Below are 17,860 nucleotides of genomic sequence, written 5' to 3'. Positions count from 1 at the left end.
AAAGAAGAGTGCATTTTTTGTTTGAGCTGAACCATCAGATTTTCTTTTCATGAGGTACGGCATGATGAAGAAGCTATCTGTAGGAACAAAACTAGTTCACTTTCTATGGGCAAGCACAAGCTGTAAAGTAGATTATTAAAGTACACAGAAATAGAAAGTTAGATCAGAAGTGATATTTTACTGTGAGGTCTTCTTTCGGCCTTATAAAATGAGAAAGAACTAACCTTGTTCTATTTCTGAGTCCTGAAAAAAGCCTCCTAGCAGGCATATCACCTTTAATTAGGTTTCTGCTTTTGGGAAGCATTCTACCAGCCCCCTTTCATTTATTTTTAATGATGTTATCACTAACAGGCAAACAGTCCCTTAATAAAACAAAAACAGTTTCTATATAAAGCCTGGTGTACATGTCCTGAGTCAGTCATCTAAAAACAAATGTTATGATTGTTTCCGTTGTGCTCTTAGAACCCTTAATGGCCCTACTGTGCAGATATGCAAAACATCAACCTAGGAAATATAACCGTGTCTGTTATGCAGCTTTCAGTAAATGCTTTCCCATATTCACTTGCAGTATCAGCAGTGAGGTTAAACCTACAGGGTCATGGAAAAGACAGAAAGGTCAATTAAGTGGGTTTTTTCGGCATAAGCTACACCAGCTCCTTCATAAACACTTACAGCTTAAGACTTTAAGAGACAAGCAGGGGTGAAAGCCACCCAAAATGTTTAAAAGTTAAATCTCTCTCTGTGTGTGTGTGTGTGTGTGTGTTTAATGTGTGGCACCATTGTATTTTGCCAAGAAATTCCAGTTTGTGGGAGGAAAAAAAATCTATGCACAGATACCTGAGTATTTTAGTTTCATCTTCCCAATTGCCAAAGGACAATTTTGCTGTCAAGTCCAAGTTTGGAAATTAAAATTAATGTATAGCTTGATTTAGTGTTTCCTCCATACATAGATTTTGAAACACAAGTGCAGAATAGACAGAAATTAAAGACTCCCTTTTGAGAATAATGGTAGAAAATATACACTTTCCCCTTAAATATACAAAGTTTCTTTAGGACACTTAGTATCCCTGTTTTCCTTGAACTGTTATCCCTGTGTGGTTTCCTCATACAACCCTTTCACCTTCCCTGTTTAAATATTTCCCAGTATTCAATGCCCATTTCTAATGCACCTTGCCCTGAAAATTTTGTTTTTCTTCACTCTGCTGTCAACTTGCATCATCTAAATATAATCTCTTCTTTTTCAAAATAACCACTGGGTGTCATTTGACTCAATCTTTGGCACATAACCTTATTGGGATTATAATTGCATGTATTTTTTTTTTTTCTTCTTCCTAGAGCTTCCTCCTGACCCAAGGTAATGTCTATGAAATTGCCTTGTAATCAACAGAGTGGTTTCCCAGTAGAAAGTATTTTTAGTTTTACTCTCCTGGGTGTAGTAAGCAGAGTCTATATCCTTCTCATTTCAGCTTCTGCCTCATCTCATCTCATTCACATATTCTTTCAACAGATATCAATCAGTTCTTACCATATGTTAGGGAGCTGAGATATATGTTCTTTTTCTTCCCTTAAGTAGTGGTCCCAAACTTTTGTCAGCTTCTCAACAGTAAACAAACCACGATAGTTGCACATGTGTGTAATAAATACTTTATGCATTAAATCAGGCAGAACTGTGAGCTTGGTGTATTTCTTAGCACACCTCCATCATCCTGCCAAACATGCACTTAACAATGATCTCCTTTGAGTATTAAATCTTCTCCTTTGTTTACCCAAACTTGAAATCCAGAGTTCTAATACTGCTTCCAGTATATCCAAGCAATTAAGTGTTTTTATGCTTTTCAGTCTATTTCTCCAAAATCTTTACTATTTTCTTTTTGTGTAAGTCAATTTACCCATTTTCTTTAGGACCTGCTACCTGAAGAGAGATCAGTAAACTAGTTTATCCTCTTTGGCCCTTTCTCAAGTTATTTCTATCATAGTCAATTTTAACTGTTCACTGAACTAACTCAGGTTTAGTTTATATACGGCAACTATAATAATATACAGTAGTAATTTTATTATCAACATGATATTTCATCATCACAAGGCTCATTAGAGAGAAATAATATAGAAACCACAGGCTTATGGCTCATGGTACAATATTAGGATTCCCTCCATGGCACACTGAAGCCAAGTTTACAATAGGAAAATTCTAATAAATTTAGTTATTTCTTAATTATTGATACTTTATATTTATTAGCATTTTATATTTCACAAAGCACTTTCATATACATAATCTAATTGGATTTGAACTATAGTCCTTTCAGTCTGTGGTCATCGTTTTAATAAATAGACCAAATGAGTCTCATAGAACATAAGAGATGGATTCTTTGCTCAATTATTTGCTAATACTTGGTAGAACCAGGACTTAAACTCACACCTTCTGAATCTAGCCTGGGTTACTTTTCATTTTACTGTAACTGTATCACATTATGGTAACCATTTTATGTAAAAAAATGGAGTAATTTTAAATCCAGAATTTGGAAAGTGGGCTTAAAATTTAAAATATGAGATAGGACTTATTTTATGATATTCCTTGATATCTTATAAGAATTAGAATAGATACATGAAAGTTTGTGACCAGTTTTTGATTTAAGATTACATTGTGGCATCAGAATGATTAGTTCCTATTGTCAAATTAAATCCAGAGTGCCTCTAGTAGGAACGAACCATGATTGAGGTGTGATTGAGCTCAATTTAAATGACTGTGTTTTATGTTTGAATATAAGTTTCAAAATTTTTTTAAACACCAATACTTAATTTTTTTAATTATTCATGCCTCTACTCCAGTTGAACAATGTGGCTGATGAGTTTCCAAAAACACCAGTAAACTTAACTTCATATACAATTGTGATGGGAATTTATCAAAATGACCAAGAAAAATTTTTATTTCTATAAATAACTATTCACTTCTCTGTAAACAGTACCATATTCTCCAGAATTTTTGTCAACATTTTTTTTTACTTTACCAGTATAGAAATATAACATTTTCATGCAAACTTTCAGATCCCTTGTAAACATTAAATATGGAAATTTTTCCATTTTAATACTGCTGCTATCTACTTCACATTAATATGAATAAATGTGAATTCCCTTGGAATGTATGGTTTTCTAAAAGTGAGTATTTTTCTACTTGGACCTTATGATATAATAAAAGATATCAGAGACAAAGACACACACACACACACACACACACACACACACACAAACTTGAAAGCGAATATATAATTCAAACCCAAAGGGATTAGTTATGAAAATAACAACTGAGTTAGATTTTATTAACAGGAAAGAAAACATTTTAAAAGTAGAGGCTCATTACTTTTTCAAACAACATTGTTCCTTAGGATATCCTGCTAAATTGTTATGTGTGATAAGATTGGATAGAAAAAAGCCTGTCTTACAGCGGCATCAATCTTAGTGATAGTCATTTATTGATAAGTGACTTAAAATATGAGTAGAATCATGAGATGAAATGATGAGAAGAATGAAATATCATTTTTTCTTACTTTATTGATTTTGGAGTTTTAAAATATTTTCTTCTTTTTTTAATTTCTCTTTGTATTGTCCTTTATGTTCTAATTGATGTTAATTGATTATGTGTTGTTATAATTGTCATAATTATATTTGTTATAATTATTAAGATGTTAATCAGTAGCTTATTCTGGTCAAAAGATGAAATCATTTGTTAGTTTATAATATGTGCTGTTCTATTTTCCTTTAGAAAATCACTGTAGTTCCCTAGAACTAAATTAAAATACAAGAATACTTTAAAGTTAATAACCACTCTTTCTTAGGACTTTAAAAACAACAAGAACTCTTTAGAGGACTGGCATAACTACTGACCCCTATGGATGTGGAGTACTTAAAAAGATTATGCCCTCGTTAATGCAGCTTTCAAAAGTGCTTACTTTATTCCTAGGAAGATGTCCCATCATTGCATCAATCCACAGTGTTGTGAGTGACTGTCTTATAAATTTTTCAAATTTTATCAGAATTTATCAAATTGTCTAATTTGATAAAATGAAGCAAGATAATTTGACTCGTTATAAAATAGAGTTTGTAAACCTAAGTATAATCAATAGCTTTCTCTGAAATTTCACGTTTGTGTGACTCATTCTTTTTCAGATGTTATCTAGATATCCATAACTCTTTGGAATTTGTAATTAAGATATTGAAATTCAGACTCCAAATTGATGCATTATCACCCTCCAATCAATATAAGTGAAATTTCCACTTAACTAATTTTTATGATTTCTTATAAGGAGTAATAGAGAATGTGTAATTTTAGATTTGAGTGATACTAGAGTTTGTCTCATTCAACCTGCTAGGTTTTTTAAATTGAGGACATTGAAGCCTGAAGAAGCTGTCCCATGTCCAAAGTAGCTGTTACTAACTGAACACTGAATTATTTTCATTATACATCCCAACGTATTCAGAAAATAGTGTGCACAGTTTTAGTTATCTATAGCTGTGGAACAAATTGCACCAAAACTTAGTGGCTTAAACCATCATACATTTAAAATCTCATGATTTCTGTGAATCAAGAATCTGGGTACAACTTAACTGGATGGCTCTGGTTTAAGGTCTCAAGAGTTTGCAGTTATGCCGTCAGCGGGGCTGCAGCCTCATCTAAAGGATTGACTGGGCAAGGAGAATCTACTTTCAAGCCAACTCATGTGGTTTTTGGCAGCCCTCTGTCTCTTGTCCTGTGTCCCTGAGCAGGGCTGTCTCATGACATTACAGCTGGTTCCTCCATGGCAGGAAATATAAGGAAAGGGAGAGAGAGAGATGGAAACAGACTTTTTACAACTGAATCCTGGAGGTGACATCCCATCACATTTGCTTTATTCTGTTTGTTAGGTCTAACTCAGACTAAGGGGAAGGTTCTATATGGAATGTGAATAACAGCAGGGAGGAATCATCAGAGGCCATCCTGTAGGCTACTATATGCCTGCCACCTGCTCAGAGAAAATACTTCCCAAGTACTTGTCAAGTAAACTAAAATACTTATTTATTAATTAAGTCTTTATAGTAAAACATCTCAGGTAATGGAATTGGAATACGGACTCTTGGTTGAACAATAGTATTCTATGTATGTTATTCTTTCTGACTTTATACCGTGATTATGAAAAAGTATGCCCTTGTACTTATGAAATACACAGTGAAGTCTTAAAGATTAAAGAGGGAAGATGGTTCAGACATACATACACATGCACAGAGCAAGAGACGGAGAGAGACAGAGAAATAATTAAAGACCAAATATGGCAAAATGTAAACAATTGTTGAATTTGAGGAAGGAGTTAAATTCGTTTCCGAGGGTTGGTTTAATAAATTACCACAATAGAACAATAGAAATTCATTTTAAATTACCACAATAAAACAATAGACATTTATTTTCTCACAGTTCTGGAGACCAGGGGTCTAAAATCAAGGTATCAGCATGATGAGCTCCCTCCAAGTGGCTAAAAAGGAGAATCTGTTCTTTACCTCTTCTAGCTTCTGGTGGTTGTCAGCATTCCTTGACTATGGCCCCAAAATTCCAATCTTTGTCTCCATCTCCACTTTGCCTCCTCCTCTTCTCTGTGGCCCTCTTCTGTCTCTCTCAAATTTCCCTCTGCCTTTCTCTTATAAGGACACTTGTCATTGGATTTAGGGCCTATCCTACATCAGGATGATCTCATCTCAAGATTCTTAAGTTAATCACACCTGTAAAAACCCTCTTTCCAAATAAGCTAGAATTACTGGGATCCAGAGATTGGGCATGGACTTATAGTGGGGGCCGGGGGGCTACCATTCAATACACTACAGAAGTATATAGGGATTCTTTGTTCAATTCTTGCAACTTCTCCATAAATTTAAAATTATTTAAAAGCGTAGTATCAAAGAAAAAAAAACAGAGATTACATTGTCAAATGCCATAATAATTCAAAGAGAATAGCATCTGACTAGCTAACTTTCTTTTAAAGATGAAACTTTAAAAAATGTACAGATATATCAAACTGCAATAGGTGTTTTGTGAATTTGTGCATCATCATTCATTGTTTGAAGTCAGTGGAGATTATGTGATGTCAAAACACTCTTCCACGTTGTCTGGCTTCTCAAACTTTTGCTTTAATCTTCTTAAAACATTTAGGATATCAAAGGTCACTTTTATTTCAAAAGGAATAACTGTGTTCCCAATTTTACTATCTTTGTAGGAAGACTGAGACTTTCTATGATGTTAATTGCCACAAGATGACAACTTTTTCTCAGACAGTAGGGTCTTGAAGCCCAAAGGAATATTTTTGTTTTGTTCGATCTTTGATTAATTTATTTGTCTTCTTTTCAAATATGTTTATTGATCTTAAGAATCACTCTTTTCATTCCTTTATAGCTGTCATTTTGCCCTAAATTTGATTGAGTTAAAGTGGCTTTATGCAGTATCTCAACCATATAAAATGATAAATAAATGAATCTAATCACATAATACCATACTACATGATAGTCTGTTCACACTTACCTGAAGCCGTAAGGACCAAGATGAGCATTCCACTGAAGCAACTGCAGAAAAAAAAAAAAAAAATGACATTCACACACACACCCCACATATACCTACACATAAACAAGGAACAATTTTAATCCTACATTGGGAAAAAATTGGAGTAGCTAACAGAATAATGATGGAAGACAAAATGTTTTACTAACTATAAGAATTAGCTACTTTGCAACTGGAATCTGTCACTAGGGTCTAGATGAGCTCTTAAGACTTGCAAATTGTATTTTTTAACATCACTTCTCCAGTTTCTAGTACATTGTTTAAGTAGATATTGGTAATATTAAGTAAATACATATATAAATGTATATATCATGAGTGATTAATGGATTAACTCACACAACAGCCAAACGTAGTCAAGCATAAATGTATTGAAGTTAAGTCAAATAGTCATGGGAATTATGGAACTTATAATCAAATGTGTGTGTGTGTGTGTATACATACATCTGATGCTTTTTGCTTGGACAACCTTTAAGAATTGTGGAGTCATAGACTCTAATGCTGAAAGCAAACTCAGGTGGTCGTCTGGTTCTATGCCTTTCTTCAAGAGACAAGCAATTATTATCCCCATGATCTATTAAGCCACATTTTCTTTAGCATGTGACAGCTAAGGTGATGCTGATCAAAAAATATAGCTCTTTATTCTTAAACAATTTCACATGCACATAGATGTTTAACAAGCGCCTTTGCAGAGCTATTATGAGAAAGCGCTAGCAGCCTTGGTCTGGAGGAGTAATTTATGACAGCTAGGTAAATGGTGTCCAAGATCACCTTGATCATATTAGCCACATAGTAGCCCTACCCCTGCACTGCGGGCTTTCTTTAACCCTGGTGACAAGAATGATTAAAAAAAAAAAAAAAGAACACAATGAGTCCTACGCAGGCTGCTAGCTCTGTTTCTTCTTCTAGTACCTGCTGCCTCAGATCATCTGTCAGTAAGTTAACAGAGGAGGGAGTGGAAGGAGAAACTGCTAAGGAATGAGTGAGTGTGTATGAGAGCAGTGTAGTTAACAGAAGGCCTTGTGTCCGTCACTCCCCTCCCCAACCTTTCTTCCCTTTTGGTTCATTAACGAGAAATGTGGAAAGGTGAGGGAGACGAATTTAACTTGTCCTGACATTAGTCAGAGACAGAGAAGTGCGGCGACTTCCAGAATATTTCTGCCCCAGAGAGAGGTAATTGGAAAAGATGTTGTGTGGTTAGGTGTTGTAATGAAAAATAAAGAAATGATTCAGAAGAACAGTGGAATCAAATCATAAGCATAAAGGCAAGTGTGCTGAAGTTTTTAGCCACTTGCAAAATTAAGAGATATTATCAGGACTGTGCAAATATATTGCTCTGATTAATTTTCCTGGGGTGAAATATGAAAATATTTACAAAATTGAGAATCCCGCCCTGAATAAAATTTTCTCTGTGATATAATAGACTAAAATAAACCATAACAATCTATCTATTTAAAAATGTTTAAATAATAAAGAATGAATAAGAAGATTTCACCGTGAGAGTAAAAAGAATTTGTATCTGGGCATTACTCTAAGTTGCTTACAATGTTGGAGAATGTTCAATAAACAAAGTAAAGGTCAATTTATCTTAGAGGGTTTTATATTTGATTTTTGAAATGTTGTTTTGAGAGTTGTATATTATTACCCTTTCTTTAGACCCCTTTTTCATGTTTAAAAAACTAGTTTTTCAATATGAGGTGAGAGGTATTAAGGGCCAAAAGAATTAGATCTTTAGTTTTCATGATATTGAACAATTTAATTATAATTGAGAAAGAATATATTTGATTCCAGTTTTTATTTTAGTCGTGGAATTAAAGGTTTTAATTGTATATTCACTTGTAGATTCCTTAAGAATATATTTGAACAAATCATTGATATATAGGAAGGGTTAATTGAGAAAGAGACACTAATATACATAGCATTTCTCCTATATGAAGCTCTAGAAATACCCTATTGTCAATCCAAACAGAACAAACTAAAATGAGATAATTGGGAAGGTGCCCATAAAGTCAGCCTGAATATATTATCACAACTATATATGAGATAATATTTGTTTTAAAAAGATTCTATGGCACTGTAAACTCAGTCTCATTAGAGACTGCATTTAAGAGGCTTATAAAGTTACTCATTAATGTTATCTTGTTGTATCTCCACAGCTTTTTCATTAAAGAAAATTCAGCAGAAAGCCTTTTCTCCTGATAGCAGGAACCAATTTGCAATAAATGTTCTGGAAACCACTAGGGAAGCCATTACGGAGGTCTAATAAAAACAGACAAGCGTAACTTGTTCTATATTTTTGTTTCAATCACATACAGATGAGACCCCGCTTTCCACACCAACTGCGAGAGACAGCCTTGACAAACTTTCTCTAACTGGGCATGGGCAACCACTACCTCCAGGATTTCCATCTCCTTTTCTGTTTCCTGATGGATTGTCTTCCATAGAGACCCTTCTGACTAACATACAGGTAGGACTTTTTCACAGTCTGGGAGAAAGGAAGGTGGAAGGCTCAATTGTCTATTTTTCCCAAATTCATACTATTCCAGCTTAATCCATTCTTGAGACTGACTGAACCATGGTATTGAAATTTCTCTAGCAATTTAAGATTTTAAACTTACTACACAAATCAAATTGGTTAGAAATACTCAAATATGTATACCACACCTTAATGAAAACTTAGATGCAAATGACCTAGGCCTTTTAAAAATTATTCTGCCTCAATGCCTTCCTTATTGCCAACTAATGGGAGGAATCTAACTGTTTAAGTTTGTCTGATGTACTAAATGACAGTATACCAGTGCTAATAAATATTTAGCTATTTTTAAACTGCTGGCCTTTCGGTGAGGAAATGATATGTTTAGTCATTCAAATATGTCTAAAGTAAAAGAATCCAAAAAAATCCCTTCTTTCATAAATAAGTTTATTTCAGTTAATAGGGTTTCTTCAAAGAATAGACTTCAAAAAGCCATACAAAACTTTCCACGGATTTCCTATGTAGTCTTCAGGATGTATATTTTACGTACAATACATTATGAATCAAAAATACTTACAGTTAGCAATAACATAGAGCATGGAGCCAAAATAATAGGAGTGTTTGGGATAAAAGAAAGCATAATTTTCTTGCCCACACATGAAGTGGTCATGTGGACCCCAGATGGAGATTTTTGCCATCTACTTCAACACACTTGGAACAGCTAGTATTAAGCATACGCTTACAGATACTGTGCTGGTAACTTTTTTTTTTTTTAATCTTTGCTCAAGCACTCGATCCTTAGTGATATTTTTCTGTACACATTTCCTACCATATTAAACTTTCTCCCAGTAGAAATGTAATTAATTTTATTTACCCCTCCAAGGACATAACAGAAGGCCTTTAATGTAACATATCTTCTCATCTATTAATATGGCATTTTTAATACTAACGTAATTAGAGTCTCCAGAACTGTATTCAACTTTAAGGTTTTATATCTCAGTAATTGAAATAAATCATCAATCTAGCCTAAATGTAATCAAGGCTAAATAATTGAATATATTTTAGAATAAACATAAAACTTATTTTTTTCAAAATTTGGCCCATATTATTGTTTTCCAAGGTAGAGTTTTTAATGAATTTCCCCTTTGTCAAATTAAATGCTTGCATAAAATATCCCTCAACATTTTAAAATGGACACTCTGAGAAGTAAGGGAACAATTTATTTTCTTATGTATATAGCCCCATAGAAGCTAAGCATTTAACTTACATTTCTCCATTTAGGTGTCTGTATCTTCACTAACTAAAACCTCTTTAACCAGGAAAGTGGTAATTTAATTTCAATTTCAGCAGAGAAATATTTCTGTGTAAACATTCACCAGTGTAGACCAGCTTGCTCATCTGAAGAGTGGGTTTACACAGGGACCTTTGCATTGTGTGTGAAAACCACATCACTAAGTCAAATTCTGTCAGTTTGGGAGTGTTTTTCCACCCACCCCTGGCCAGTAATACCCAGCCTGGAAATATCTGCATCACCTCAAATTGGAATTATTTCTTTAAAGAAAAAAAAAAAAAAAACTTCAGTTTTAAAACGTACAAATTTTAGACAAATAATTTATTTTATTGAAAGTATCTCTAGATTTAATATACTCTCTAACGTTCCAACCAGCCTTGAGAGGGTATATTTTAGGAAGAGTTGATGATAGGATGATCATCAAGGCAAACTAAGTTATTTATTTCTAGTCCCAAATCATAGGAAACTGTGTCTGATAAAGTTAGAACACCTACAATAAGAATACTTCATTTAAAATAAATTATGCTTGTTCACTTCAGTCTTACATATATATAAGTATGTATTTAGATGTAGCTATTATATATTTATATGTATGGATTTAATACCTATATACATGTATATGTGCATGCACATATGTGTACATAAGGTAAAATAAAGATGAAAAATCTTATTGAGTTCCATGCACAGTAATATAAACACACAATACATACATACATACATATATACATGTATATATATATATATATACACACACATTAGGCACACATACTGGATTTATGTTCAGTAATGGCTTCACATTATTTTGCAAAAGGTCATAGATGCTAGCTCTTTTATTATTGCCACATATATTGAGTTATAGTAATATCCTAGGAATGGTATAGAATGTTTAAACAGTCATGACCCTGGCTTATGGGGCATACAGTATAAATGTGTTTGCTGCCCAAATTCTAATTTGGGTAATTACATTCTGTCTACCTCAATTTCCTCTGCAATTTCAATTATAAATAATGGGGTTCTCTGTTTTCTGTTTCAAATGGTAACACTCTTTTGGCGTGGTAAGTTTAAAGCTCCATATTTCCTTTGAGGGTATTTTATCACAATGACAATGAAAAAGAATTGAGTTAAAAATGTTTATATTTTTTACATCATACAATTTCATGTTTGAAACTAAAGGTTTATTATGTATATTTGCTATTGTAATTAAACCCAAGACATTGGGTTATATTTAAATTTAGTGCACATAGACTCTATTTTTCCTTAAAAACTAATGACCAAACACCTCTTCAGAATAATTTGAGGAGTTATTGTTCTAATATTCAATAAGTTAATTTCATGATATTCTATAATTTGATAATTTTCAATTTTAAAATTTATAATGATTACTACAAATGTCCTTTCCATGACATGTTATCAGAATTGAATTTTCATAAATGTTATTTTTTAGTGCTTTAAAAGAGGCCCTGTGGAAAAATACTGTAGACTAGTATTTTAAAATATATATGTACTATATATAGTATAGAAAATATATATTTTATATATATCAATAGTATAGAAAAATATATGTAGTATAGAAAATATATATATATATATATTATATATGTTTAGGCACCAGATTTTTGCTACTTCCTAGAACTATACTGTTCTTTCTTAAAATTTGAGTGTTTCAGAAATTAAAAGTAATAAAGGATAAAGATATCTTCAGTAAAAGACAGCAATTTCACTTCAGTGAGAGATATGGATTCATTCTAGATTTTGCTTTTTAGGATTTTTAAAAATGTATTTTATATGGAATTTTATTTTATTTTTTTCAATGTGGGTAGTCTTTCATCATGGCTTCCTTAATCAAACACATCTATGGAGAACTCCCTGTGAGATTATATGTGAGGAAAGTAGAATTTTAGTGTCAATTTACTGGATGTGACACCTTCGATCATTGACTACCATTTGAACAAACTGAAAGGAGAATTTTACCTACTTACTCAATCTGAGCTTTCATGCTGTAAAGCATAACTGGGATCTATTTGTACGTAGGACCAGGAACAAATGATTTACACTGTTTATCCTATTTACAAGAATTATTTTAAATGACTTACAAATATTAAAATAAGAATAGATAAATAAGTAAAAAGTAGAAAGGTAAAATAAGGTAGAAAATATAAAGTTTAGTTAGGGGTGAAGTTAGCACTAAAGATATATGCCATAAGGGGAGATAGGATAGGAGTTTGGGTCAGTATGGTTTGTCTATGTGGTGGTATTAAACAAACAAGGAAGACCTAAAAGGGATGTTAAAACCGCAATGAATGGCAGTCCCAGATTGGTTCACTATGGTCTAATAAATAAACATAATCCAACTGTGGTATTTAAGAAGTATTCGTTACTTCTATATTTAAGGGAAGACAGTGAAAAATAATTTGACCAAAATATTTTGATTATACATATTCCAGTCTTTACATTTCAATGTCATGACCAGTAATGTTATATTTTATACATTTCAAAGAAATTAATCATTTTTCATTTGCATCATCAATACATATTTTTAATTATAACAGAGTCAGATAAGAGAATTAGAAGGAAACTTTTCAAAAAGGTAAGCAACAAAATAGGACACTGGCTTCAAAATATGGGTAGACTAGAATCAGATATATTGGTCTTACATTATATCTTTTTATCTTTAATCATAATAATATATTAATCTTCTCCCCTTTGTTCCCATTACCAACTTGTGAAAACAGATCATATAAAAAAAACAGTAAACTATAGCTAGTATTTTAAACCCAGTTTACTATAATGAAGAGAGTAGCATTAACCTCTTAAAAATCTGGACTCTATATTGTATTTACTAATTGATATTGTATACAACAACAATAATAATAACAACATAAATAGTAAAAACTAATATTTACTGAATAATCTTAATGAGTCCTTATACAGGAAAAATACTCCTGTATAAGTCTCCTCTACTCTACTTCAACACTACTTAACTTCTGACACTTCTGATCAAGAAATGTCTGGTAGTTTTTCCCACACCAAGCAATTCTGCAACCCCAGCTGGGTGCCCTACAATTTAACTCAATTCTGGCACTATCTACCTAGAGATAGCATCAGATCTCACAGGTTAAGAGTTCGGTCCCACAAGACTGCACTCCCTGCCCCCATTTCCATTGTCAATTGTAAGTCCAGGTTATAAACTGTGCTTGTGACCAACCAGCTACAGATTGGAGGTTCCCACCACCCCCGCCATGAGTTCAATTAATTTGTTAGAGCAGCTCACAGAACTTAGGAAGACGTTTTACTTACTAAATACCCAGTTTATTATGAAAGATGAGAAAACCAAGATCAAGAAGGAGCAGGTGACTTGTCTAGTATAACTCAAGAGCAGCCAGATAGAAGAGATGCATAGGGCAAGGTATGTGGGATGAGGCATAGAGCTTCTGTGCCCTCTGCACATGCCACCCAGCCAGTACCTCCACAGGCTGACCAATCCAGAAGCTCTTTGAACCTCACCCATCCTTCAGGGGCTTTCCAAAAGTCAACTTAGTAACAGAAACTCAGGTGTAGTTGCAAGGGGCTTATTATGAATAACAGACGACACATTTCGCTTCTGTGGTTCTTATCACTTAGGAAATTCTACCCATTGTAGGATCTCTAGACACCAATATCCAGTGTAGGATACCTAGAAGTGCTTTTGATGGAGGGTTCATTGTTAATCAACTTCGGAGAACAGTAACCATAGCATTAAACCAAGTATAGCTATATCTTTTGTCACAAGAGCTGTGAAAATGTGTTAGTTGATACTGTGCTATCATATTTTTTTTCTGTCTATAAAAGTTCCTGGTTTCAAGGCACACTATTCCTTCTCATCCTGGAAAGAAACAAAAGGAAAAAAAAAAGAAAGTTAAATAAGCTGGGGAGTTCTGATCCAGGCTTAGTCAACTTACTAGTTGGGGATCTTGGATAAGTCACCTGTTCCTTCTGGACCTTGGTTTTCTAATATTTAAAAGGTTTTAGTTATAATAGGTGATGGCTAAAAATCTCCTCCAACTAGGTTATTTACTCTCATTAGAAGCAGCAAATTATTGAGCACAAATTTTGGCACGTGAGTTTCAGTGACATTCATGGAACCTTACGTGTCATATGATTCTGAAATAAATTTGTACAAAATACAAATATGGATTAAGTAAGCTTTTCTTCCTCTAGGATCTAACTAGCAAATTAAGAAATGTTTCTTTCATATCAGTATATCTTAAAGTCCCCTTATACAAACAGATATTTGTACTTCCTAGGCTATAGAAATAGTTGAGATATTGCTAGATTAATCAGTGTCCTTAAAAAAATATATATGTATATTATATATATAATAGACTCATTCTCTGAAAAATTATGGAAATAATTTAATTTACATGGTAGATCATTTCAGAAAACAAAAATGTTTGTGCATTATGACAACCATTATGCCTGACTTATAGAAAAGAAATTTGAGGTCAAACAACCATTATCTTTAATAACTGCTGTGTCATAGAGTAAGCTTAAAATGCATTTCTTTGCAACTGTCATGGTGCAACTTAAACATCTGAGAACTGAACTCCCCTTGGAAGCAAATTCACGTTTTGAGCCCTGTGTATTTTACTGTCATCATAGAATTTTGCTTGATACTGCACGACCACATGAGACCCAGCATTTAGTGTGACCTTTTGAATATGATCTACCTGGAAAATTTACAGAAGTTACACAAATCTTTAAGTACTATTATCGCTGATGGTTAAAATGGTGTCCCAGAGATTTGTAGATGTTGTGAACACTACTTGCTATTGCTTTTCCCAGCCCCCTGCTGCACTGAAATTTAATCGGTTTTCTGTATTTTTTGCAGCAGAGCTGTCACAGGCAATACCATATTTTTTGCATATGCATCAGTTTGACTCTAGTGCAGATTTTTGTTCACACTGGACTCCTGATGTGCACTGATTTAAAGTCTAAAAATGAAACAATTTTATACAGCTTATAATATTCCCTAGAGGGTATTGGATCCTAAAAGCTAATATTTTTCAGACATAATCAGCAGGAATAGGTAATATATTACCATTAGCGACATTAGCAGCAACAGTAACAAAAGGAAACAGTAAATGTAAATGTTCTTAGCAACTTCATACTTTACAACAAATATTAATATAAAATTACACAAATTAGAGTTGCAGCTTAACATTATTCAACATGTTTATTCATAATGATTGTTTCATATTTAAAAAACGCCAAAATATTGTGTTTTGTCAGCCAAGGACAATAATAGTTTAATAGTAATTTATTTTAAACAGCTACTGATAATACAACCAATCAACACATTAAGTGGTGCCAACATTGGCATCTTGCTAAATAATCTCTAGACATTGCACAGAGAGTACATCTTTCAAAGATAAGTCAACAAGAGCAATCGGAGCAGAAAATTAGAATTTGGTGTCTTAGAATTAAAATACAGCAAAACTAAAGTTTTAATTGGGGTGATCTAAAAGGGCACTTGATGTAATGATCTCTTTTATTTGTTACTAATTGTTTGTTTCTGATGAAGAAGAAACATACACAGGAATGTTACTGAATTAAGATGGCAGTTTTCTTAGCAGCTATGTTTTATTGCTAAAAACAAAGAGTAGGGAGGGATGAACTGCCACATAGAAATTCTCCGGTTTGTTTCATATCACAAGAATTAATCCAAAAAACTCAGGATCAATAACAACAAATATGAAATAATTTATATGTGTTTGAAAAGAGACTAAAAATGGCTTCTGACAATGCTACATCAGTGGACTGAGATGAAGGTACATTTCTATTGCACTAACAAGTCAATCTGGAGTTGAAATTCCTGAATCAAACTGCTTGTGGTGTCTCCTGCAAAGGGGTCACATTCTAGAATATATCTACAATTGGCACTAACTTCCATTTCACTTCTAATTTCAATTGAAAAATTCAGCCGCTGATGTTCACAAACCAAAGCAAAATGTCTTCTTCAAAACAGCGTTTTGTATTGCTGAGTTGATAAGGATGGAAATTTTAGCTCCAATTTTTGCTAATAAGTTTACTAATAATTTTCTAAAGCATCTTAGAAGAGAACACATGCAGAATGCTTTGTATATGTTTTACATATTCTCATAATCTCATTTTCAAAAACCTCAGAATACTACTAATTTTTTTAAATAGCATACCGTCAAATTACACATATATGACTTTATGTTATATAAATAAATATAGTTTGCTTTTACCGTATGCTCTTGAATTATTATATATACTGACAAATAGTCCCCTAAAAGTTACCCTCTGTTTATAGCCATTTTGATTGCCTTTTTAAAAATAATGCACTATTAAGCCACTAAGTTTTGGATCCCTTACACATACTATGTAGCTCAAGAAAAATATACCAGTATTATGATTTCTATTCATCAAAATTTTAAAAGCTACTCTATGGTAGGCACTCTCTGGGTTTTGGGGATGTAGTACCCAATGAGAGAAAATGTCCCTGCCTCAGAGAGCTTACATTTCAGTGGAGAAGATGCAACATAAAGCACTAAATGAATAAATATATGACAATATTACATAATAATGCTATGACGAATTTTAAGGAGGGAATAAGCAGGTGAGTTTGGAGGGCTGTTCCAGATAGGGTGGGAAGAGAAGGCCTTTCTTGAGTGGTGACGGAACAAATGTGCAATGAATGAAGGATGAGCCACGCAAAACTCGGGAGGGAAAGCATTCAGGAGGGGATCAGAAAGAGCCAAGTCCCTGGTGCAGAAACAAATCCGTGCCTTGAGAAACGAAAGGCCACTGGTGTCACATATAATCTCAGTAGGGAGTGGTAGAGAATGAGCCCTGAGACACAGGTGGGTACTGCCAGCATCACGTGGGGTTATATAAACTATGTCAGATAATTACACGTGGAACAGCTCCAGTCTAATGTTCTCTACGGTATTTATTTCTTAGACACGCTTATGTGCTGCCCTCGTATAGTTTTAAATCTAGATATTCTAATTAGAAGCAGTTGAACCTGCATGCCAAAAATATTTGTCTTCCTAAAATAGTTTACTTAAATTTAGATTTTTTTTGCTTTAGTTATAGTATTTGTCCTAGTGAGTACAGAGTGACTGCACAACAGGAGTCAAAGAATTTGATAAGTGGGTTGTTCTCTTTTAAAATACTTTAAAGTAATGAATGAAATGTGCTTCATACCAAAATATTACAATTCTGAATACCTTCTTTGTACAGGGGCTCTTGAAAGTTGCCATAGATAATGCCAGAGCTCAAGAAAAACAGGTTCAACTTGAAAAAACAGAACTGAAGATGGATTTTTTAAGGGAAAGAGAATTAAGGGAAACACTTGAGAAGCAGTTGGCGATGGAACAAAAGAATAGAGGTATTTTCAAACTTCCAACTAAGTCTAAAACTTTATGTCAAATATTCAACATAACAATACTATGTTTCGTGATTTACTGTGAGACCGTAACTTTTTTCTTTTTACTTGTAGCTAAATTTTAGAGCAGGATTTGAA

At 33.3% G+C, this 17,860-nt stretch overlaps 1 protein-coding gene across 3 annotated transcripts in view; it reads left to right on the top strand.

The window, feature by feature from the left end:
• Positions 1-17,860, top strand: part of DACH1 (dachshund family transcription factor 1) — a 412,485-nt gene that overhangs the window by 350,432 nt on the left and 44,193 nt on the right. For all 3 annotated transcript variants that reach the window (XM_082365964.1, XM_082365963.1, XM_082365962.1), the window contains 2 exons: positions 8,884-9,035; positions 17,578-17,725. In XM_082365964.1, the coding sequence (XP_082222090.1) occupies positions 8,884-9,035; positions 17,578-17,725 (300 nt within the window). The remainder of the gene's footprint in view (positions 1-8,883; positions 9,036-17,577; positions 17,726-17,860) is intronic.

Source organism: Balaenoptera borealis, assembly GCF_965194805.1.
Source record: "Balaenoptera borealis genome assembly, chromosome: 18".
Lineage (NCBI taxonomy): Eukaryota > Metazoa > Chordata > Mammalia > Artiodactyla > Balaenopteridae > Balaenoptera > Balaenoptera borealis.
Note: the sequence above shows the minus strand (reverse complement) of the source record. Positions and strands in the feature narration are given on the sequence as shown.